This window comes from Protopterus annectens, chromosome 4.part0, assembly GCF_019279795.1.
Source record: "Protopterus annectens isolate FY-2018-M chromosome 4.part0, PAN1.0, whole genome shotgun sequence".
NCBI lineage: Eukaryota > Metazoa > Chordata > Ceratodontiformes > Protopteridae > Protopterus > Protopterus annectens.
The window spans coordinates 1,106,176,222-1,106,201,230 of NC_056733.1; the positions used below are offsets into that span (position 1 = coordinate 1,106,176,222).

Here is a 25,009-nt window from a genome sequence, read left to right on the forward strand (position 1 = left end):
GAGGTCAAAGCTTTGATTTGTTGGTAATATTTAGTTGGGTTTTTAGTTATCACTGCAAAGTGGAACTGAAAACATATTTAAAGCATTTTCCTGTTTGAGAAAGCAGGATTATTTGTAAATGGGCAAAAGTTTTATTTTATCTGCTAATTCAAGCTACGATCTTAACCCATGGTTGTAAAGTTTGCAAGAGAAGATAAAAGCGCTTGTATTTGCTGCAGGCAGAATGTTTTCTCATCCCTCACTCCCTGCAGTGTAATTAGGTTTTATAGGGGTAGGTATGGTAGAGGCAGAACAGATCAGATAACACTATGCACTTACAAGGGGAAACAGGGGGGAAGTTTTATGGCATTCCACTTACAGTTCTTGGGAGGAATGCTTTAAAACCTTAGTAATTTTGAGGCACTGTAAAGGCCCCTGAGTTGCAAAACTTCCTTACCGTCACTTTGTTAGCTCACATATTTTTTAAGTTGATAGATGTGCAAATGCACAGTCTTGCCTTTAGATATCCACATCAGTTGGGTGGCAAGAATTCAGCAATACAAACAAGAATGCTCAGTCCGGTATAAAGAGGTAAATGATAATTTTGAGTACCCCAGAATTACTTGGATATCTGGAGGCATGTGAATATGTTAATAAAAATAAAATAAAGTTAATAAAAATATTAATAGCACTCCAATCTGTTTAATAATAAATATTCTAAAATAATATTAACACCAATGATGATGATAACAATGACAATAATAATGATAATGACGGAAGATTGGGTTGAGATGGGCGAAGGCTGCCAGCTTAGTCAAAGAGAATTGGATATATATTCTGGCATTAATAAATAAATGTAAAATAAGGGCTTGTGTTTTTAAATGTAAGAAAACACTGCAAAATGTGAACTTCAAGACTGCTGCAACATTGCCATCTGCTGTAAGGAAAACCAAGCCAAGTATTTCAAATATGTCTTTTTAAGTTGAAAAGACCTTATTAATCTCTTCAGTGTTTTACAAGTCAGTTCAAGTATGTCTGGATGAAGATTTCATGCCCATTGTTTTAAAGCTAAAGTTTATAACCAGAATTTAGATGTGGAAGGTGCTTTCTTGCTCTAGTTTCGGTTAGAATATACACGTGAAATGTCTTCTATTGTTGTAAGTCCTCGTGGTCCCCTGCAGAGTTCCTAAGCCAGCAGAGAGCAGAAAAAGCAACTTTCTTGATTATAAGTATTTTTTAAACATTTTATTTTGCATTTTTCGATCTTTTGTGCTTTTCGACTACTGTTTGTGCCTATATTACAGTTTTATTACCTGATTTTCCTGTTTTTCTGTGCTTAAATTGTTGATTGCACTTGTTAGCTAAAGTTTTGCTTAAAAGTAACAAACAGGCTAATACACTCAAGTGTACCAGCCTTTGATAGCAATTTAGTCGAATACCAAAGCATTTACTGTATTTTTTCTGTCTGTTTGCAAAAAAACTAAAAAAAAAAAACAAAAAATACTTCTTTCCTAAACTTTCCTAGCTAGTTGTTCCAGTGATCAGATTTTGCTGATCCCTGGGCTTTGTATTTGGTTCCTGTGTTCCTCCATTTTCTGTGTGGCCAGAGGTAGTTTTCTTTACTCACCAGTGGGAGTGGGGAGTACTGAGCTGCTTGTTTGTCCTCAAAGGAGTGGTTAGAGACAGCAACTAGTAATTTGTTGGCCATTTTGGGTCATTTCCTGTTTTTTCCAGCCCCCTGCTATAAAGCGTTAGCCTTGAGTTGCCACTGTTGCACACAAGAGAAGCAGCGGTTTAACAAGGTTTAACTATTCGGGCTACCTAAATTCCACTCTTCAAATTTTCCCTTAAATCTACCTTCCTCGAACTGTACTGCCGATCTAACCAGCGTATCCTATAACTAAAACTTCATCTCTGCTTGATTCCCAAGTAGACTATTCTCTATCTGTAAAGCCTAGCACTTGCTCCTACAGTACTTGCACCTTGATAAAGCACTATTATTATAGATAGTACCCCACCAGCCTAGAACCCACATCCCCCGGAGTCTTTTGTAAGTTTTTATCTATTACTTCTAGCATGTCGAGGATCAGTTGTTAGTGTCCTCTCCTGCTCAACTGGTGAACCTGGGAATATTGAGGCAATGTTACAATTGCCTCATGTACACAGACAATCCTCTCCTTCTCCCACAAAACACAAATACATGAAGATGCAACTATACGGCCAAACTGGAGGCTGAGCTCTCTCAACATAGGACTGGCAAGACCAGACAGGAGGAGAAGGTAACCACACACACTACATACCCAGTCACACATAGTACCATCACAACTTCAAATCATACACATAATCACACAAAGACATACTCAGAGGCTCTGACCAAAAATCTACCAAAACAGCAGAGGCCTCCAAAGCAGACACCCAAACAACTACCACCTCAGGACCCAACACATGCATCACATAGACCACACAGAGTGTCAAACAGTCACAGCCCTTAAGGCCAAACAATGCCAGACACACTCGTCATTGGTGACTCCATAGTCAGGCACACTGACGTCCCGCTCACCAGACTGAGTAAGGAGAAGGTCACAGTAAGCTGCCTGTCGGGCGCTAGAATCCGCCACATAACGCAAGCACTCAGGTCTCTCAACAGCAAGTACAAGTACAACTCAGTCATTGTCCATGCTGGTGTCAACGATCTGAGAAGTACCTCCTTGGACTACATGAAAAGAGACATTGAGGAGCTCTGATCATGTAGCCCAGGCAGGTATGACCCTGACCTTGAGCAGTATCCTACCTTCACCTAGAATGATGCCACAATACAGTGATAAGATGATCAGCTTTAATAATTGGCTTAAATTTTGGTGTCATTCAAAGGGGATCCAATGTCTGTCTGCCTGGGATGACATGCTGGACAAGCCACGCTGCTTCGCAAGGGACGGCTTGCACCTGTCACCCCTGGGCTTCCAGATATTGGCAAAGGCTCTTGCCACCCCCATAGTGCCTTTTTTAGGCAAGGCCCAAATTCTAAACCTACCACCCTAGAACACAAAAAAGGAAAAAACTAAGGGTAATGCTGCTCAATGCCAGAAGTCTCAATCTCAAGATGCACGCACTCGAGGCCCTTCTCAGTATGGAGAACATCGATGTCTGTGCTGTGACAGAAACCTGGTTCAAGGCTCCTGAGAGCACCCCAGCACTATCAGGTTTCACCTCATATCATGCGTTCCGGCCCCAAAATCCGGACAACACCAAGAAAGGAGGGGGGTGTCCATATTCATAAAGGACACACACACCTCAAGGTTGGTGGCAACGCACGATGCATCGGAGACCATCCAGGTGCAATTAACCATAGGCAAGACTGCTCTGCAATTTGTAGCACGTTACAGGCCACCTTCTCAAACTCAGAAACCTCACATGGACTTCCTGAAAACACTGGAGGGGATAAATGTATCTCCAAATACCATCATACTAGGTGATTTCAACTACCCTAATATAGACTGGGAACACTACTCAAGCCCAAACACTCTAGCCCAAAGGTTCCTGGAGTTCATAAACTCAAATGCCATGGAACAACTAGTCACCATCCCCACAAGAGGAGAAAACCTACTTGATCTCATCATCACAAACATGGGATCACAATGTTCATCACCGGAAGTATACCCCTCACTGGTGAGATCAGATCATAAACTAATCTCGCTGGAGGTCCTCATCCCGCCCCCACCTGAAATAAAAAAGACTACAGTGAAAAACTTCTCAAAAGCCGACTTCACACTTCTAAAAACTAGTGTGGTCTCCTTTAAGGCCCCTGAGCCAGTGGTAAACATTACTCAAACCGCTGAATCACTTACAAATGCCTTCTACCAGCACCTACAGGACTGCATGGATCAGGCAATCCCAAAAAAAACTAAGACTCTTTGTACCAAAGGCAAGCGTCCAGTCTGGTGGACCCCAGCCATAAACAAGCTCTACAACAAAAGGAGGAAGCTACTACAAGATAGAGCAAAATCCTTGAAAGGTAAGACACCTTTGATCATTATAAGTAAAAAACTAAGAGCTCTCATAAAATCATCCAAGGCAAATTTTGAGAGAAAAATCACCAAGGACTCAGACAATCATAAGGCCTTCTTTAGCTATGTTAGAAACCTAGGAGGAAACTCCCAGATATGCTCAGAATTAGTTCAAAATGTGAAGATTACTGAACCTACACACATTGCCAACATACTGGCTGACAGGTTCAGTGCAAACTCCCCCCCCTCCCCCCCAAAAGGAGAGATATCTATACCAGAGGATTGTAGCCCCCCAAACATCTCCAACGCCCAGGTGAGAACTGCTCTCTCCAAGGCAAAAAACACAGCATCCATGGGACCGGATGGCGTCCCCGGCTGTGTGCTCCACGAACTCAATGAGGAATTAAACCCGCATTTAGGACAGCTGTTTAATCTTAGCCTCACCTCAGGATACGTATCCAAGGAGTGGCGCACGGCGACTGTGGTCCCACTTCATAAGGGCGGTGCCTCCAACGACCCTGGAAATTACCGTCCCATTAGCTTGACAAGCCTCATCTGCAAAGCCATGGAGAGGATCATAATGGAACACATAAATAAAGACATAGGGAACTTGCAGACTTTGGATCCATCCCACTTTGGCTTTGTCAAAGGCAGATCATGCCTCTTAAACTTGGTTGAAATTTTTGAAACAGTCACCAAGGCCATTGATGAGGGAAAGGCAGTCCATACAGCCTACCTCGACCTGGCAAAGGCCTTCGACACAAAACCCCACTCAGGTATCAACGAAAAACTCATCAGCTTAAAAGTAAACCCATACATCACAAGATGGGTTGCAAACTGGCTAAGTGACAGAACCCACAGGGTCAGAGATGCTGGCGCCATGTCAGACTCAAAGCCTGTCACAAGTGGTGTCCCACAGGGCTCAGTCCTGGGACCACTCTTGTTCAGCATCTACTTTTCTGAAGTACAGGCAAAAACAGGAGGGTTATGGCTGACAAAGTTTGCAGATGACTGCAAACTGGGCGCCATAGTCGAAATCTGACACAGATATCCTTCAGAAGGGCCTCACAGAAACGGATAACTGGTGCCAGAGCCATGGCCTAAAGTTAAACGCCAAGAAATGCATAGTCATACCCTTCGGGAAAAACAAGGTTACCCCTAGCTACCATATAGGTGGCAATCCACTGAGCACAGAAGTAGTCATCAGGGATCTGGGGACCCAGGTTGACAGTAACCTTTCGTTTGACACTCATGTTGCCAAAGTAGTTAGGAAAACCTTCTACATTTCCCACCTGATCATGAAGGGATTCACATCTAGATCTAGGGAGGTCATTGATCCCCTGTACTCATCACTCAGACCTATGATTGAGTACAATGCCCCATTCGGAATGTATCTGACCAGACACCTGCAGCAGCTGGAAAGGCCCCAAAAGTTCCTCACCAAAAGGATAAAGGGTCTCAAAAATATGTCTTATGCTGCCAGACTGAAAGAACTCCAGCTCTATTCAGTCGCATACCGCTTGCTCAGAGGTGACCTGTGTCTGACATATAAGGCCATGTCAAACCCAGAATTGATGAATATGCTTCACCTCAAAAAATCTAGATCCCTCAGAACCACAAGGGCGGGAGACTTAAACCTTGACACGGTTATTAATAGAACGTGCTGGAGGGACAGATTCATCACCCAGAGACTCCCCATGCTGTGGAACAAAATCCCGGTACATGTGAGGCAGAGCACCTCGCTGGCCTTGTTCAAGAGGAATCTTGACCAATGGATGGGAGATCGCAGATATACCCCAGGGATTACTTCAGTGTCACTGCTTGACAGAGGCACAGCAAAATAATAGGCATAGTTTTCTTCAAACTAAAGGGGTGGCAAAAGCCACATAACTATGGGCTAGGCTTATAAATGCCCTTGGGCAGATAGCCTAGTATGAACCTATGAACCTAAGTTTCTGTGCAGGTGTTAGCTTGCTAAATAATGCAGTTTGTTTGCCTGGGAAAACCAAAGTGTCAAAAATAATGTAATTTGGGGAGGGACCCAGCAAACATATTTGTTAGTAATGTTTAAATATGATTTCTCACAAGAGACAAAGCATTTTGACTTTGGACATCCAACTTACCAGCACTCTGCCTTATGCTCACATGTAAGCTTCTAGCACTGTGATTTCTTGTAGGAATAGTTAAAGCTAGTAAAGATTAATTAGGTATTTTTCTTTGAAATCAGACCTGTCCTTCTGTGTGATCTCTGAACTCTTGGATATCTCTGTGGTGTAGTATTTGTGTCTCGTGTTTTAATTACTTATTATTAAATATTTTTAAAACCTTCTACCTGTGGCTGCTTTGTGTAGAGATGAGCTCTAGAGTACATTGCATATTTATAGAAGTTATTGTAATAGGCCACTCTAAAGTAAGCCTTGACTGTTAGTCATACTACCATTGGATAATATTTCACAGTAATAATTGGACACCCTTTAAGGGCCTTTGAGTAGCTGATATTTATTAGTTTGGTGGTGGCAGTAATTACTACCATATAGTCTGGGTAAAGGGGCACAGCTGATCTGTGTCAGCCTTTCCCAGGAGTGTCTGTGAAGTTGTATAAATACGTCTCAAAGTGTATGTGTGTGTTGTGTCAGCTACTTGGGCAGGGACACGAAGCACTGGTTGGACAGAGAGGGTACTGGAGGTTTTAGCTTGCCCAGCTAGGCTGACACCTGGACCCTACAGCTGTGCCATTGGGGAGTCTTATTGGGGACCTGGTGAGCAAGGGAGCAACCAGCCCCAGACTGACTGTGATCTGTGTGTGCACTTAAGGAAAATTGTACTTTACTGTGTGTATTAGTTATCCTTTTCTCTTCTATGAGCCAACTTCCCTGGTGTTAGTGGTGAGGATTGAGGCTCCTTGATTGTTGGGCCAGGGCACGGTCGTCACCATAATAATAATAATACTCTATGGTGATAGCCAGAAGGTCCTCTGTCATTAGGTAGAGGTTGCAGCATTCCTTTCAACTTCTTGGTTTAAGAATTTTGGACAAAACCAAATAAATTTGTAAGCATTAATGAAATTTACTTAGAAAGTTGTTAGAGGACCATAGATGCTGTGTCGGTATGCATGTTCTGAGTATTAAAAAAAAAAAAAGTCGCGTGAGAATTCACTTCGGGTATTGGCTGTGGTAGTTTACATGGTGTTATTATGCAGTGCCATCATGCAGGCTATATGGTTTAGCTTGTTGTGTAGTAAATTGCTACTCAGTAACAGCGTGTTAAGATAGATTTTCAGCATTTCTGAATCATTTTGCATTATTCTGCAGATATCTATTTTGAGATATTCAGAAAGATGGGTCAAGGTCTATATGCACTCTGAGGACCTTCCCTCACCGTTTTATTAGCAACCAGATGAATAAATGTTGGCATGAAACAAAAGTGGTTAAAACAAATAAATGACATTTCAGGTGTATAGTAGCAGATATGCAGTCAAGCAAACCCAAATGCTGCATATATCTGAATACAAGGAGCAATTATATAAAAGTGCACGTGGGTGCATGTGTACGCATATATATATATATATATATATATATATATATATATATATATATATATATATGTGTGTGTGTGTGTGTGTGTGTATTTATGCATGTGTATAGATATACATGTATGTGTGTGTGTTTAAGTACGGAGGTGTATATATGGGTGTATGTACATGTTTATATATATTATATATTTGCAATATATAGATATAGGTATGAATATGGTGTGGGTGTGTATAGTATGTGTGTGCCTAATATATGTATGGGTATTTCTGTATATGTATTTATATACGTATGCATATATTATATAGCTTTGTGTTTATAAGTTTGTGTGTGTATATACATATTATGTATGTATACTTAATTTCGGTAAGTTAACTCACCTAGCCATTACTGGAATCAATTGCAATGTAAATTTAGGCATCAGTGCATAGCACCCAGAAGACAAACTGCGCGACCAAGGCATGTTTCATCTCTCAGCCCCCCAGAATAAACTTTTGCATACCACATCCCCTTGAAGGGGTACACAGGACCAAGAATTAGTAGGGCTGATGAACTTTGCATGCAAAGTGACACCTGTGGGGCATTCATTTATGAGGCGTTTAGCTGCTAAAGTGTCTGGGTGCACAAGGCCACACCACCGGATCAGGGTCTCACAGGGCATGAAGGAGGATTTATGGTGGCTGCGTTTCTTATTAGATTACAATGGGACAGCAATTTGGCAGGAGACAACCAACTACCGCTTCAGTGTTTACAGACGCAGCAAGGTGAATTGGCTTTGGGGGTTATTTTCAAGACCAGTGCGGCATGGCCGACTCAAGTGAAAAGTAGGTTTAAACATTTCAATTGCAGAGATGGAATTTTTCCCAGTAGTGGTTGCACTAGAAATATGGGGTGTGCAAATGAAAGATAGAGTGGGTTGGTTTTGCTTGGACAACAATAGCATAGTACACAGACAATAATCAGCTGGGGGGGGTAGGCAGGATGATGAGATATTTTAAGTGCTTAACATTAAATGTCACAGTGAAGACAACACATTCCAAGCATTGCTAACTCATTAGCAGACTCCCTCTCTCATTTGCAGTGGACCCGGTTCCTGTCGCTGGCTCCAAATGCAAAACCTTCTCCGGTTCGAGTGCCAGACCATTTATGGGCGTTAAGGGCAGACGAGAATTGAGGCCAAGGTAAGTGGGTGGGGGTCACAGGACTCTTCAGCTGGACCTTCCACATGCCAGACAGCCCCAAGGGATTGTTGCAAGGGGACTTAGCCTGGCAATGACTCCTTGGCAAACTGTAAGGCAGCCCAGAGGAATTGTGAAATGAAAAAGCTGTTATGATGTGGGTATGTTGAATCAGAAGGGCCGGATATCGACGTGCTGTCTGTTGTCCTGTAAGTTTAGGGGAATGCTATGAAAGAAATAAAATGGGTTCCCTGAAATTCCTGCCTTGCGCGCATCTCATAATAATTGGCTTCTATTTGAGTAAATGGCAATAAACACATGGCTGCGGCCATTTAATCCTTCTGAGGTCTCTTTTTTTATTGACTATGCAGCTTGTTGCAACCCTGACTTGTAAAGCATGCAACCTCGATGCATTTATTGTCAACAGTGCCAGGGAATGAATGTCCTGAGCTGGTTTTTGGATATGGCTCAAAAGTCGATATGGATCACTGAATGAATTATGAACACTAGTTGACATGGATCATTAAATGAATTATGAACACTGTTAAATGTTTTATGTAAAACATCTAAAAGATCATTCTGTTGGCATTAATGGCAAGGTAAGATATTGGTTCAGTAAAGTTTATTAAAAGCAGGTAGAGCTGTACCAATCTCAAACGCCATGATACAGAGAGGCATAAAAACTTCCTTGTAGTTGGGATGGATGGGGATGTGCAGATATGTATCCTTGATATCTAGTGAAATCATGAAGGCTTGAGGCAGAATAAGTGGGAATAAATTCTGGAGTGTCAGCATGTAGAAAGTGGGTAATCTTAGAAAGAGTAAACTGGGACAGGTCGAGGATGGGTCTCCATTGACCTTCCTTCCTTGACACCAGGAACAATGTGGAATAAAATCCTTTTCCTATTTGTTTTTTGGGAAAACTCTGGATGGTCCCTTGGTTTAATTTCAACAGAACCTCTGGGGAAAAAAGGTAGCTGCTCCTTGGGAGGTTGAGGGATGCCCCTGAAGGAGGGCTGGTGGTCCCATACCATAACGTACCCTTGCTGAACGGAGAGGACCCAGGAGTCTTGGGTTATGCTTTCCCAAGCAGGTAGGGAGAGTGGAAGGAGGTGGGAAAGTGTGCTTGTGGAGGTGGGGGGGGGGGGTCAAACAGGACAGTTTTTAGGGAAAGGGACGCTTTGGTGGCAGAGTTATCAGAGGGGCCCTAGGCTGTTGTGGTCTCCTGTCACACTCTTGTTCTGGGTTGTCAGATATGAATGCCTATGCACAAATACAGGTTTGACAGGTTAACTTCTTTGGAACTTGGGCAATGGGGAAACAAAATGCGTTTCAGTTCTTGTAACTCCTTACCATTTTCCTGCAATGATTTGGACAAGCTTAGCAGCTGCAGGGTCAAAAAAAGCAGTTATCCAAAGGAGGATCCATGAGTTTGGCTTTTATATCAACAGGTAAGGGCTGGAGCCTTAGCCAAAAGAATCATAATACTGATCCAGATGCAGCTGCTCTGGCGGAATCTTCCACAACATCATAGCTGCATTTTATGGAGTGTTGTACCACCTGAGGAGATGCACCAATCAAAGTAGCAGCCATGGCTTTATTTTCTGAGTCAGGTAAGTCTACAAATACCTGTGAAACTTGGGACACCAAGCTCTACAGCAAATATGGCCATGTGAGTTTGGTAGTTTTTGGCCCTAAATGCTACAGTGGCAAAGGTGTACACTTTGCCTAGTCTATCCAAGATCTTGCTATACTTATCTGATAGGAGGGTAGTGGAGGGCGGTAATTTTAATGGTTTGTCCAAAGCCACATAAAATAGAAGGGTCCACAGAAGGGCATCTGAAGAGAAACTTGCAGTCCTCTGGGACCTTATAGAAGCAGTCTGTCTTCTTGGGGTGGGGTGGCTGAGAATCTGGTGCCATTGAAGCTGCAGCAAAGGCATCGAGGAAGGCAGGCAAGACAGGAGAAATTGTAAATGGGCTAAGTGATTCCACATGAAGTAACTCATAGTATCGTTTTTGTACTTCCGATACTTGGGTGCTGTCCCATTTAAAGTAGTCTCTCATTTTAGCAAGTCTCTACAAAGGAAAGGTCTTCCACAGGGGAATCTGTTCTACTGGATTTCTCTTCTGGGAAGGCATAAATCCAGGGGGGAAGGAATCTGTGAAGAGGCGGCCAGTGATTCCTCCCAGAGGATGCCTCTTCCTCTGAAGAAGCCTCTTCCCTAGTCCTTTTAAGTGGAGAGGGAACTGTAAAGCCTGGGGGAGGCCCAAGGGACATAAGGGCATTGAACAGACCCTGACTGAATTGTTTCCTGTCACTAACAGATTCTTCAGCTGGGGATAAATGTTTTTGTTTCTTCTTGCCATGGAAGTCTGCCCTATGTAGGGTAGGAGGCCCTGACACAGGCCTCCAGTATCAGGTCGAAATCTACCTCTTCCCTTACAAGTATCTCAGGAATCCCCTTAGGGCCTCCCAAAATCACAAGTCATGGTTCTCCTTGGACATACAAAATGGCCTCTGCAGATGTGCCTGCATTCGAATGCAAGGTGGCCTGAACTTCAGGCTCAGCCTGTGGATCTTAAATGTGAACCGGTCATGTCTCCGGCTCGCCTCTGCCTCAAGAGACTATTTTCAGAGGTGCAGCAGAAGGTTAAGACCTTTGCTTTTTGGCCATCTGCTTCAAACTGCTTCAAACTCTACTCACTGTTGGGGCCCAGTGGATCTCTCCATAGTGCTTTCTGCTAGCAGCTTTTAGTGCTGATTCTCTAGGTAGACGGCTAAAGAGGTTAAGGTCTTTGGAACAAACCTGATAAAGCAATTTTTATGGTTGTTGTGGCCTAGGCAGAGCAGACAGGTGGCTATCCTTGTATGGAATTTATCGACCACACTGGCACTTTGCCCCTCTTGGATGACATGAACCCTAACCAAGTCAAAAAATTCCCCAAGGAGACATCTGAAATTTGAAGAATTGCAAATGACTCGGTCAAACCTAAGTTGGAATCTGGTGTTCAGATCTGTCAGGAGAGAAGTTTTGAGGATGGTGTGTGCATATGTCACTTTTATGGCTCACATCCGATCGCAGCCTATATGTGACATACCGCACACAACAGTAGTAAATGTCTTCAGTATACTGGCTGATGCTGGGTCCGCTACGGCTGGGAACTCCCTCATGTAATGAATACTGCAACAGATGAATAGAAGGACATCCTACACATACTGTTACAGTGCAGAGAAACCTGTCAAAATCTGGATTCCTAAGTTTTCTAAAACCCGCCATCCCAAATTTTTACATTACTTTTATGCAGTTTTGTAACAGTGTTAATCTACCACAAAATTCAAGAAAGCACTCTCTTTTTCTTTGTTGAACCTTGCTGCCCCCTTCCCTTATTTATTCCCTGATTTGTTTAGCAGTTTCCATCCTTCTACTTTTAATCTTTATGCCTTGTTTAACTATTTGCCTTCACACCTCTGTTGAGAATGGCAACCCATTTGTACTGAATAAGGTGAAAATTTGCAATTCAGCTCTCTCTTGCACCTACACATACTCACAATAAAGCATGCAGACCTCTCTCACTAGTTAGCATTATGAATTTCCCACACAGTTCCAAGCTTATGCTTCAAACACTAAAATAGCTGAAAATTAGTTTCAGAGATGAACAGTTACAGTTTACATCATGTGAACAGACAGCTTTACAACAAAACATATACAATCTCTAAAATTAAGGCAAGAGTTGAAGATAAAATGTGTTATGACAGAATGACATGAAAAATAAACACAAATAAGTAATCTTTCTTCAGTATTGCATACTACTCGCAAATAACCACAGAATTTATTCCAAAAGTGGAGGAAGAAAATCCCATAAGCCTTACTTTGGTCATCAATGCCATCCCGTAGTGGTACATTAAGACAGTAATACCTTCCACTCTCCGCTCCAACTTCATACATATCACCTAAAATGACAAGGTTTGAGAATTTTACAGATCTGCAATGCTTTCTCCTAAATAATCGAGAAAGTTTATCAAAAGGTAGTCATTACCTGTCCCTGGAAAGAAGTAGTTCCCATACTTGTGAAAGGATACAGTCATTACTCTGTCTGTAAGGTAAAAGGCTTCTTGGACTCCATCTCCATGGTGGATGTCAATATCAACATACAGCACACGAGGATGGTACCTAAAAAAAAACTTTCATTCTGTTACTGTGTAAATCAAAGAGTCTAGCACACCACACTCGACTGTTAGAAACCTGATGCATCTTTCTACCAAGCAAAGGAGGATACAAGGTACTTGGCCAGAACACAGAAGGCCACTAATATCAGGTGACAGCAAATGAAGACATTGCTGCTCCACTTAATACATTGTATTTCCTTATTCAAGACACCTGAAATAGCATTTTAAAACATCTTTCTTAAAGGCAAAAATGCTCTTCAATATGTTCTACATCTGGTAATGAAAAACAATTGAATCAGTTTTTTCACAGCTATCAGAATGTTACACCAGCAGTCGCTGGACATCTACAGAAATTCAAGGATTGGTATATTCCTAGCAACAGTCAACAAGCAGTGGATTTGACAAGTATTGAATAATTAAATCCTATTTACCCAAGACAAAAAATGTTATACACGAATTAAGTGACACTGAAAGGCCAAATATGCAAGATTTTCTATAAATGCAATCAACTTAGGGCTGGTGCCCAGCTCAAACCCTCCCTTAAAAAAAAGCTGTACGCGTGGTGAGGGTTAAGGAATAGTTCCTTACAAAATCTATCCAGCCATCTGTGTAACTATTCATCTAACAAGAAAATAGAATGCAGGACAAGGAGGGATGATTTGCCTCAATGTCTAATTGTTTTTTAAAAAAATACGCTATTGGTAAAAGAAAAACAAAGGTGCAGTTGCAGCTAACAACCAAACAGCTGACTGCTCAAACAACCACTTCACTATTACTTTGCACTTGTGCTTACACACCATCCAAATTTCTCCAGTACAGCTCCTACAGTCCTAAGACTCTCCATTAATTCTACCATGATGATGATCAAATGGACTTTTTATTCCTATTCACAATCACAATTCCCTTCACCTCTTACAAACAAGTGTCCAAGTTTACACAATACCCCCTGTTGTGTATGCATGCACAATTCCCTTCAGATCTCACAAACAAGCTTACAAGGTTATACAATTCCCCCCCTGCTGTGCATGCATGCACAATTCCCTTCAGCTCTTACGACCAAGCTTCCAAGGTTATACAAATGTCCCCTGTTGTGTATGCATGCACAATTCCCTTCAGCTCTTACAAACAAGCTTCCATGATTATACAATTCTTCCTGTTGTGTATGCATGTAACAATTCTCTTATTCTCACTGTCAATTACCAAACCTAAGTTTTTGGCATCTCAAACAATATCTTTGTGCAAAAACTTAACATACCAGAATAATGTATGCATATAAAATGCAGATCTGATCAAAAACAGAAAAAAATATTTAAAATCCATGAATGCAGGACTCAAGTGTCCAGAACACTTTCTTCTGCCAACTTTGACCACAGCGAACAGTACTTGAAATTCCTCATTACCTAGGTCCAGGATTCATTTGGCTTTTGACTCAGACTCCAACCCCCACCACCCACCAATGTTCTACACAATATTAGAGAAGGAAGCTCTTTATCCATACCAGAGTTGAATAAGAGTAGTCTACCAGAGTTGAATAAGAGTAGTCTATGTCCACAACCATAGGTAAAACCTATCAACTGACAGTTAACATGGCCTGAGGTAAATCGGTACAGAAGCTTATGTTGGCAGTGCCAACAAGCAAAGAAATCTATTGTCAATGTACAAACAAGGCACAATCAGGAACCAACGCCAATCTGTCCATGTATACAAGCCAAACAAAATACTGGAGAAAGACCAAGATGCCAAGCTGCCAGTGTATGCAGCCCTAGCTAAAAACATGCCAATGTGAATGGTCTTAACTAAACCCCTAACCAAGATCAAGTCATCAAATCTAAAATGGAGCTTGATCTGCCAAGGAACATAGCCTGACGTAGGCAAATGTCACAGCAAGTGACTAGAGATTCTTCCACACTTTTTAAGACACACCAGGAGTGTATAGTGACAGACACCATGAGTCGTAAGCCCTTACATGAACCAGCACACTACCACCATGTTTTCTTGCACAGTACCAGTGTGGTGACCAAGCGACACTAGGTGCCAAACCACAACTACTACTACTACTCAGGAGAGATGCACTCAGAGTAACAAATAGAATAGTTGTGTAAAATCTTACCATAACCACAGATGCTCTTCTCTTCCATGTTGCAGTATTCTTGGTGTGGGATTTTTCACCTCAGGGGACCTGTACGTTGGCTCCTATACAAAAGCTTCGGCTTGGCTGTTGTACTTGCGTGGGACGTCACAAGTAGAGCCATAAACCAGGGACCTTAAATGTGACGTCTGCATGCAAAGACCTCAGAACTTGAAGGCCCAGCAGGAGGAGTAGCCCCTGATGTCAGTTCATAGGGTCAAGGAGCCATTATGTGGTTGGATAGGTCACAGGGTAGGGTGCAGACCGCCAGAGACCTGAGGATATGAGTGGGAGAGAAGGATAAGGGGATTTTGGTGGGTGGGAAGGAATACTGCAACATGGAAGAGAAGGGCATCTATAGTTATGGTAAGATTTTACACAAATATTCTATGTCCTTCTACTCCTATGTTGCAGTATTCTTGGTGTGGGAGAGTACCACAGCTTAGTTGGAAGGAAGGGTGGAGGTAGAAGAGACTGATTCCACAAAGCCTGGCAAACCCTGCACATGCTCTGGAGACCATGTTTAACTTGTAGTGTTTGGTGCAAGTGTGAATGGTGGACCATGTGGCTGCTACCAGGATGGAATCAGTGTCCAGGCCCTTTAGAAAGGCTTTGGAGACTGCCACAGCCCTGGTGGAGTGAGCTTTAACTCCCTGTGGGAGTTTTTAGCCATGATGAGTAACAGAAGCAAATGGCCTTTCTAATCCAACATGTACTGATTTGTTTGGAGACTGCCTTGCCCAGGGCCCTGGGGTAGGAGGAAACAGAGTTGATTGAATTTTCTAATGGATTTTGTTTTGTCTAGGTAAAATCTTAGCTGTCTGTGTACATCGAGGGAGTGTAGTATCCTCTCACCATCACTGGTAGGAAGATGAACAGACTGGTTTAAGGACAGATCATTGACCACCTTTGGCATAAAGGAATGGTTAGTTCTTAGTGTTGCCCTGTCCTTGTGGAAGGTACTGTATGGGGGGGGGCAGGCCATTAGGGCCTGTAATTCAGACACCCTTCTGGCTGAAGTTATGGCCACTAGCAGTACTGTCTTCCATGTGCACATTTGCAGAGTAGCTGCACTAGCAGGTTCAAAAGGACACTGGCTTAGTTGTTCCAGAATGAAGTTAAGGTCCCAGGGTGGTGGGATGGGTTTTCTTGTAGGTTTGATGTGTAATACACAACCAACAAACAAAGCAGAATAGTTCCAAAAAAACAACCACCACGGATCCAACACCAACAATTTATTGCACACAAGTCCCTAGCGCCTCGGCCTTCGCCTTCCAGGAGAATAACTTCAATTAACTTGCAAGCATTTTTATACAACAGTCAATAAAATAATCAAATTATTCAATTATCAATTATATAATTAATTATTAAAAACTCTCCAATTGCACTCCAAATTCATGCCCCTTGGTATCATAGTATCATACTTCAATATAAAAACAGTTTCTTTATATAACAATTTACATTTAACTTTTTCTTCATTTTCATACATACTTATACTCTCTAAAACTGTAGCTAACAAACCCTTGGCATCACCATTATGGAACTCTTTAAAATGTGTAGCAATAGGACTTTCCATTTTCTTATATTTTATATCTCTTAAATGTTCCTGCAGCCGCGTTTTAAAAGCTCGTTTACTTTCCCCTACATATAACATATTGCAAGGGCACTTTAATGCATATATTATTCTTTCAGTATTACATGAATTCCCCATAGGATAAAATTGTTTACCATTAATGTATTCAAATCTATTACACACATACTTACAAGAGACACACTTACCACAAGAGTATGTGCCCCGTAATTTATCATTAACGTTAACATTTAAATGCAAACTTGGGGTGGAGAAACCTGCATGAACCAACATGTCTTTTAGGTTTCTTCCTCCCCTATAAGAGAAAGTAATATTTCTAGGAAAAACTGATATTAACTCTTTATATTTAAATAATGATTTCCAATAATATTTCATCATATGGCAAATATCTAAAGTAAATCATAAGTCATAACCATAAAAATTTTATTAGATTCATCACTCGAAGAATGAGTGTATATTTTTTTCTTATTATTTTTCTTCTGTATTTTATTAATATCTTGATTAGCTCTTTTTATACTATTTAATGATGACATTACCTCTTGAGCATCATAACCCCTTTTGATATATAAATGCGCTGTTTTATCTAATTCATCATCAACTTCATCATTATGCTTATATAACCTATTTATTCTTAAAAATTCGCCATAAGGTAATGATTTTAAAAGGTGTGGAGGATGGCAACTTTGTCCATCTAACAGATGCAATTAACTTTCAAATTTTCGAAATATTTTTGTCACCAACTTACCATTCAAATTTCCTTCTACAATTATATCTAAAAAATTCACTTTACCACCAACTTGGAAACCGTCAAATTTTAAACCAAATTCATTCATTTGTAAATCACTCTTAAATTTACATATTTCTGATTCTCCACCCCTACAAATAAAAATTAAATTGTCTGTATAACTATAACTAACAACATTATTTATAAAAAATTCCATCCTATACAAAAATTCTACCTCAAAAAGATTCATCATAGCATTTGCATACATAGGGGCGAATGCTGCTCCCATCGCTGTTCCTCTTAGTTGATGGAATAATTGTCCATCAAAACTAAAAAAATTATTCTCTAAACAAGATCCTATAAGCTCCGTAATGTATGATGACAAAGGACTTTCCTAATAATTTCTCTATGGCTTTAAGGCCATGTCTATGTTCTATGCTTGTATACAAACTTCTAACATCTGCTGTAAACCAATACATATCCACACTCCAAGTTATAGATGAAATTTTTGTTAAAAAATCAAAACTATCCTTAATATATGAAGGCTGCTTTATCACAAAAGGAAATAAAAAGCTATGCAAAAATAAGCCCATGTTGTATGTAAAATAGTTACATGCTGACACGATCGGACGACCTGGTGGATGATATAAGTTTTTATGTACTTTTGGTAAGCAGTAAAACTTTGCTACTTCACATCCTTTTGTTGAAAATTTTTTTAGAAATATCTTCCTTTGAAAAGTACCCTAATCTATAACCTTTGTGACAAAGATCCTCAAACATTTTAACAGCTTGTTCATATTGTTTTATCTCACACTTTTCATATGTTCTACTATCATTTAAATGTTCCCAACACATCCTAGCATATTGGGTATGATGCATTAATACAATTTTATTACCCTTGTCAGCTGGTTTTACTATTATTTCCTTATTAGCCGCAAGACCTCTAATGGCAAGCCACTCATTTTTAGTTAAATTATATTGAATGTTACTTTGTTTATTATCAAATTCACTATAAATATTTTCAGCTGCAAAATTTATCATGGCCGAAAAATTTTTTATTCCTTCATGTTGGAAAGGCGGTGAAAAAGTACTTTTAACCTTAATCCTACTTGTATCTAAACGACAGTACACATTGGAATCCATATAACTGTCACTATCAGATACACAAGAATAATAACGGTCATCTGAATCATCATCGGTACTTAAATTTTTCTCATTTAACTTATTCAATAAGCAAAAATCATTATGATTATTTAAAAAAAAAACACATCAGATTTAATTTGCGTATAAAGCGATAGATGTCACTTTTTAAAACATACAACCTAGGTAAGACTGTAGGAACATATTTCAAACCATGATTAAGTGCGGAAATTGTAGCCTCACTAATAGTGAGGCCACTCAAGTTAATAATATAATTATTAACATTGTTTTCACAGTCTACCAAGTCACTTATTAAAGAGTTAACTTTTCCTAAAACATTTGTACCTCTGTACAGTCCCAGATGTCTCTGAAAATTGTCTCCGTCCATTCTCAGTACTGGTAGCATTACCTCTGAATTCGTCTCTATTACCATATTCCGACCACCTCTTTCTCCGAAAGGAATTTTGAAACTGTTGTGGATTCTGTGCCGCCGGTAACTCTGGATAATCATTACCACCTTCTCCAGCTTCACTATCCCAATCTGTAGAAGCATCCGATGTAGTATTTGGCCTACCATGTTCCGAACAGTTTTCCTCGTCCGCAAACCTGACGTTACGACGTCGGTTCTTGTTGATTGGACGAGAGAATGCCGAGCCCCCTGCATAATCTTTGATGTCACGATTTAGTTTGTATTTTTTAACATTCAACAATTCCTTCTCCAGATCTATTAGCTTATTTTGTATATCTTTTAAACACAATTCCATACGCGATAAGCCAGCCATTTCTGATAGAGTCTCACAAGCATTATTAATTTCAATTTTAAGTCTTTCCGGTTTTACTTTATCACGTTCAACTAGAATTGTTACCCACTCAATGGAACAACGATGGGCAGCCTCTACCCATCTTTTTTGAAAAGCTTTGTCAGTTTCATCTACTAAATCAAAAGGAGTCGTTGGATTCTTAAAGGCTCACAAGCCTCTAGGTGTAATGTCTAATTCAATATACCTTTGTAGACTCAGACAGTTCAAATGCACGGCTAATTCTTTAGCCATTAGCTTATCAAGTTTGTTAAATGTCTCTCTCATTTCAGCAGGTAAAAAATTATTAGCACTTTGGCCCACATTCGAAAAAGGGTTACCAGATCGTCTTTGTTGTTCTCTCTGTAGAAATTTTTGCCAAAATATCATCTGTTGTTCCTATGTATTCCGAACACTGTCGACATCACCCAATGCAGTTGTAAACTGTTCCATAGTTGTTTGATTTTTATCAAATAAATCTTGCCTGAAAATTCTAGGCACGTTTAGTGATGGATCACTCGACATCTCAAAACCAATAAACAACCAACGAACAAAGCAGAATAGTTCCAAAAAACAACAACCAAGGATCCAACACCAACAATTTATTGCACACAAGTCCCTAGCGCCTCGGCGTTCGCCTTCCAGGAGAATAACTTCAATTAACTTGCAAGCATTTTTATACAACAGTCAATAAAATAATCAAATTATTCAATTATCAATTATATAATTAATTAAAAACTCTCCAATTACACTCCAAATTCATGCCCCTTGGTATCATAGTATCATACTTCAATATAAAAACAGTTTCTTTATATAACAATTTACATTTAACTTTTTCTTCATTTTCATACATACTTAAACTCTCTAAAACTGTAGCTAACAAACCCTTGGCATCACCATTATGGAACTCTTTAAAATGTGTAGCAATAGGACTTTCCATTTTCTTATATTTTATATCTCTTAAATGTTCCTGCAGCCGCGTTTTAAAAGCTCGTTTACTTTCCCCTACATAGAACATATTGCAAGGACACTTTAATGCATATATTATTCTTTCAGTATTACATGAATAATTCACCATATGATAAAATTGTTTACCATTAATGTATTCAAATCTATTACACACATACTTACAAGAGACACACTTACCACAAGAGTATGTGCCCCATAATTTATCATTAACGTTAACATTTAAATGCAAACTTGGGGTGGAGAAACCTGCATGAACCAACATGTCTTTTAGGTTTCTTCCTCTCCTATAAGAGAAAGTAATATTTCTAGGAAAATTGATATTAACTCTTTATATTTAAATAATGATTTCCAATAATATTTCATCATATGGCAAATATCTAAAGTAAATCATAAGTCATAACCATAAAAATTTTATTTGATTCATCACCCAAAGAATGTGTACATTTTTTTCTTATTTTTCTTCTGTATTTTATTAATATCTTGATTAGCTCTTTTTATAATATTTAATGATGACATTACCTCTTGAGCATCATAACCCCTTTTGATATATAAACGCGCTGTTTTATCTACACATTTTACTTGCTACACATTTTAAAGAGTTCCATAACGGTGATGCCAAGGGTTTGTTAGCTATAGTTTTAGAGAGTTTAAGTATGTATGAAAATGAAGAAAAAGTTAAATGTAAATTGTTATATAAAGAAACTGTTTTTATATTGAAGTATGATACTATGATACCAAGGGGCATGAATTTGGAGTGTAATTGGAGAGTTTTTAATAATTAATTATATAATTGATAATTGAATAATTTGATTATTTTATTGACTGTTGTATAAAAATGCTTGCAAGTTAATTGAAGTTATTCTCCTGGAAGGCGAAGGCAGAGGCGCTAGGGACTTGTGTGCAATAAATTGTTGGTGTTGGATCCGTGGTTGTTGTTTTTTTGATGTGTAATATCCCCTTTAAGAATAGATTCATGTTGAGCCTGGTTAGTAGGGGAGGGTCTAGTGGCAGGCCGAAATTGCTGAAAGGTGGACTTTCACTGAAGAGCAAGAGTCCGCCCTTTACTAGTTGACACACACATGTAAGAACTGGGGGGGGGATCTGCGATGCATGGATCCCTGCCATTGTCCGGACACCATTTTGAAAATCTTTCCCATTTAGCTCGGTATAATTTTCTTGTAGTAGATTTCCTGGCGTCCCTGATTCCTCATCTGTTGAATAATACTCGAGGAGAGGCTATCTGGGAAGTGTAAGTAATGGATTCCTCAGAAAAGGAATAGGTATCTTGCTCTTCTTCCCTCTCATTAGGTAAGTGGTGGGAGAGAGGAAGCAGAGGCAGGCCTAGGGCTAAGCAGAGAAAGAGTGGCAGGAGAAGAGGCTGAAGGCTTTAGAGCCAGAAAGGCCTGCATTAAGGAAGACATGAAGGACTGCCAGTCAGGCAGACCTTCTGCAGGAGTAGCCAGATGTTTAGTTTTTTTGTTTCTTCTTGACTGGGGTAGACTTAGGAGTAGGCCTGGTGTCAGATGCGTGACTAACAGTAACAGTGTCTGGTGGAGGGATCCCGGTCGAAGGCCCAGCTGTGTCTTCTTCCCCCTCGCCCTTGGCAGTAGCCAGTGTCTGTGTGGGCTCCGGGGAAGTGCCAGTCGTCAATTGCGAAGCAGCTTGCTCCAAGGTCGCTGTAGAAGTTGACAGGTTTGGACGTCCCTCAACTCCTAAATCGGTAGCTGGCAGGGCATCAGATAGCAGAGCAGCAGAGGAAGAGGGCCTAGGAAACTTTGCCTTCTTTCCCAGAGGCTCAGTAGAGGCCTCCGAGACGGGATACATCCCAAGCGCTAATCTTTTAAGCCTTTGGCTTTCTAGGTAGAGATTTAGTGTGGCCAGACAACTGCAAAGGGTCTTGGGAATGAAAGACTGTCAGATCGAGCAAGAGTTGTGATCGTGCTCCCGGCCTAAGCAAAAAACGCATTTGCCCTGTTTTGCTGACATTGGCTAAGGATTGCTACAACAAACCAAGCTTTAGCTAGAATAAAGAAAACCCCAACAGGGTACTTGGCTTTTAGATGTCTTGCGGTGAAGGAGCAAGACACACAAGTCAGTCTGCAGCTGAAAAGTTCTGAGGTCTGTGTGTGCAGACGTCACATTTAAGATTGCTGGTTTATGGCACTGCGTGCGACATCCCACGCAACTACAACAGCCAAGCTGAAGCTTTTCTATAGAAGCCAACCTATGGGTCGCCAGAGGTGGAAAAATCCCACACCAAGAATACTGCAACATAGGAATAGAAGGACATCCACTCTTATTATATCAAATTTATGTTTCTAATTAGGTTTATCTTCTACAGAAATTTTGAAGAGAATGCCAACTCACAGCAAAGTAAAAGATAGGATATTCCTGATCATTAAGTAGGGTTCTCATTACCTATGAGAAGGACCCTCGCCAATGAGTCTTAAGAGTCTGAAGCTACTGTTCCACTTAGGCTACACAATATTTGGTCATGTACATGGGTAGAAAATACCACTTTCAGTGGAACCATAACTGCAGTATGGCTGAGCAAACCCACTGTGTACCCATGGTTTTAGAACTTCTTGTTAAGCAGCTGGCAGTGACAACTGCTTAAAGTACAGTTTTGTACCTACCATAAATGTAGATGTTCGAGGATCCACATTGCTGCAGTCATAACCTGTGGGTAGTCCGCTGTCCTCGGTCGGCCCGAATACCAAAGAGTTAGGCTGGCGTCGGTCATGGGCGCCCGGAGCTGACGTCAGTACGTAGTAGTACTTAAGCACATGACCGACGCCATATCCTCAGTCTTTCTTGCCCCAGATGTCAGAAGGCCTTAAAAAGAAAAGGCCAGAGCCACAAAGGAGAAAAATAACAATTACCCCCAAACAACAATAACAACAACAACAACAACAACCACCCCAAACCAAAGAGGGGAAGGAGGGGAAGGAGGGAGGAAAAATAGGACTGCAGCAATGTGGATCCTCGAACATCTACATTTATGGTAGGTACAAAACTGTACTATGTTCTTCGTCTCACATTGCTGCAGTCATAACCTGTGGGTAGAATCCCAAAGCAAAGGAAAAGGGAGGCTGGCAAACTAAAAAGCATTAGGGGCTGCTAACATGCCCTGTAAGACTGCAGTGGCAAACCCAGCCCTGGACTTGGAGAAAAGAGGGAGATGGTAATGCTTAATAAAAGTATGAACTGAACTCCAAGTAGCCGCTTCCAAAATATCCTTAGCAGCTACACCCTCAAAAAAGCAGTAGAAGTGGCAGTAGCCCTAGTGGAATGAGGTCTAATTCCAGCAGGAACATTTTTCCCATGATGAGAATAACAAAAAGCAATACAATTACCAATCCACTTTGAAATAGTCTGCTTTGAAACAGCTTTCCCTTGTGAACCCAAAGCAAAAGTAACAAATAACTGTTGAGTCTGTCTGAACACCTTAGTTCTGCTCAAATAACGTAACTGCCTGTGTATATCCAAAGAATGCAAGATTTTTTCCCCCTTATTTTGGGGATCAGCATAAAAGGTAGGCAAATGGATAGACTGGTTCAAGGCCACATTAGAAATCACTTTTGGCATGAAAGTAGGGTCAGTACGCAAAGAAACTCTATCCTTATGGAATATTAGAAAGGGTTCAACTGCCATGAGAGCCTGCAATTCAGATACCCTTCTAGCAGAAGTAATGGCCAACAAAAAGGCAGTCTTCCAAGACAAAAACTTCAAATCAGACGTAGCTGCAGGTTCAAAAGGAGGCAAAGTAAGCTTCTCCAACACAAAATTGAGATCCCAGGAAGGAGTAGGAGCTCTACGTGGGGGTCTTATAATTTTGCCCTCTAAGAAATTGCTTAAACAAAGGGTGAGAAAATAAAGGAGGGTCACAATCATAGTGAGCAGAAATGGCTGCAGCATGAACCTTCACAGAGGAAAACGACAAACCCTTGTCTAGTAATTCAGTAAGGTACTGCAGTGCAAAACTCAAATTAGGTACCGAGACATCAAAGTCCTTTGTTGTGCTCCAAAGAAAAAATCTCTTCCATTTATCAGCATAAACTTTTCTAGTGCTGGGCCGCCTAGCTTCCAAAATGACATCTAACACCTGTTGAGGAAGCTGAGAACCCACAGGCTCTAAAACAGAATACGCCAGGCCGCTAGATGCAGGGACTGCACCCTGACATTGAGCAAATGACTGCTTGACTGGGACAACAAGTGAGGGAGCTGTGGCAAAGGCCAAGGAGGCTCCTGAATTAAACTCCTCAGCAGAGGATACCAGTGCTGTCGTGGCCAATCTGGTGCTATTAAAATCATGCAAGGCTTGTCCCGCCTGACTTTCAAGAGTACCTTGGTAAGGAGAGGTAGAGGAGGAAAAGCATAGACGTGAAGGTTGATCCAACTGAAAGATAGAGCATCCACTTTCCAAGCTTTTGGGTGAAACATCTTTGTGCAAAATTTTGGAAGTTGGAAATTTAGAGGAGAAGCGAACAGATCTAGGTCTGGAGTTCCCCAAGCCACTGTCAACTGTTGAAATACCTGAGGATCCAATTTCCACTTGTGAGGATCCACAATTTGTCTGCTCAATACATCTGCTAGGGAGTTCTGTGCTCCTGGCAGAAACCGTGCTTGAAGAGTGATGTGCAACCCCAGAGCAGTCTCCCACAATATCATAGCTTGTCCGCAAAGAGGGTAAGAATGGGTCCCCCCCCTGCTTGTTGATGTACCACATGACTGTAGTGTTGTCTGTTTGTATCAACACCAGTCCTGGTTGAAGTAGGTCCTTGAAAGCCATCAGGGCA

At 40.8% G+C, this 25,009-nt stretch overlaps 1 protein-coding gene across 1 annotated transcript in view; it reads right to left on the reverse strand.

Moving 5' to 3' along the window:
• Positions 1-25,009, reverse strand: part of HDAC3 (histone deacetylase 3) — a 1,027,013-nt gene that overhangs the window by 479,791 nt on the left and 522,213 nt on the right. The window contains exons 7-8 of the mRNA XM_044069080.1: positions 12,732-12,865; positions 12,565-12,645 (exon numbers count right to left, since the gene is read on the reverse strand). Of these exons, the coding sequence (XP_043925015.1) occupies positions 12,565-12,645; positions 12,732-12,865 (215 nt within the window). The remainder of the gene's footprint in view (positions 1-12,564; positions 12,646-12,731; positions 12,866-25,009) is intronic.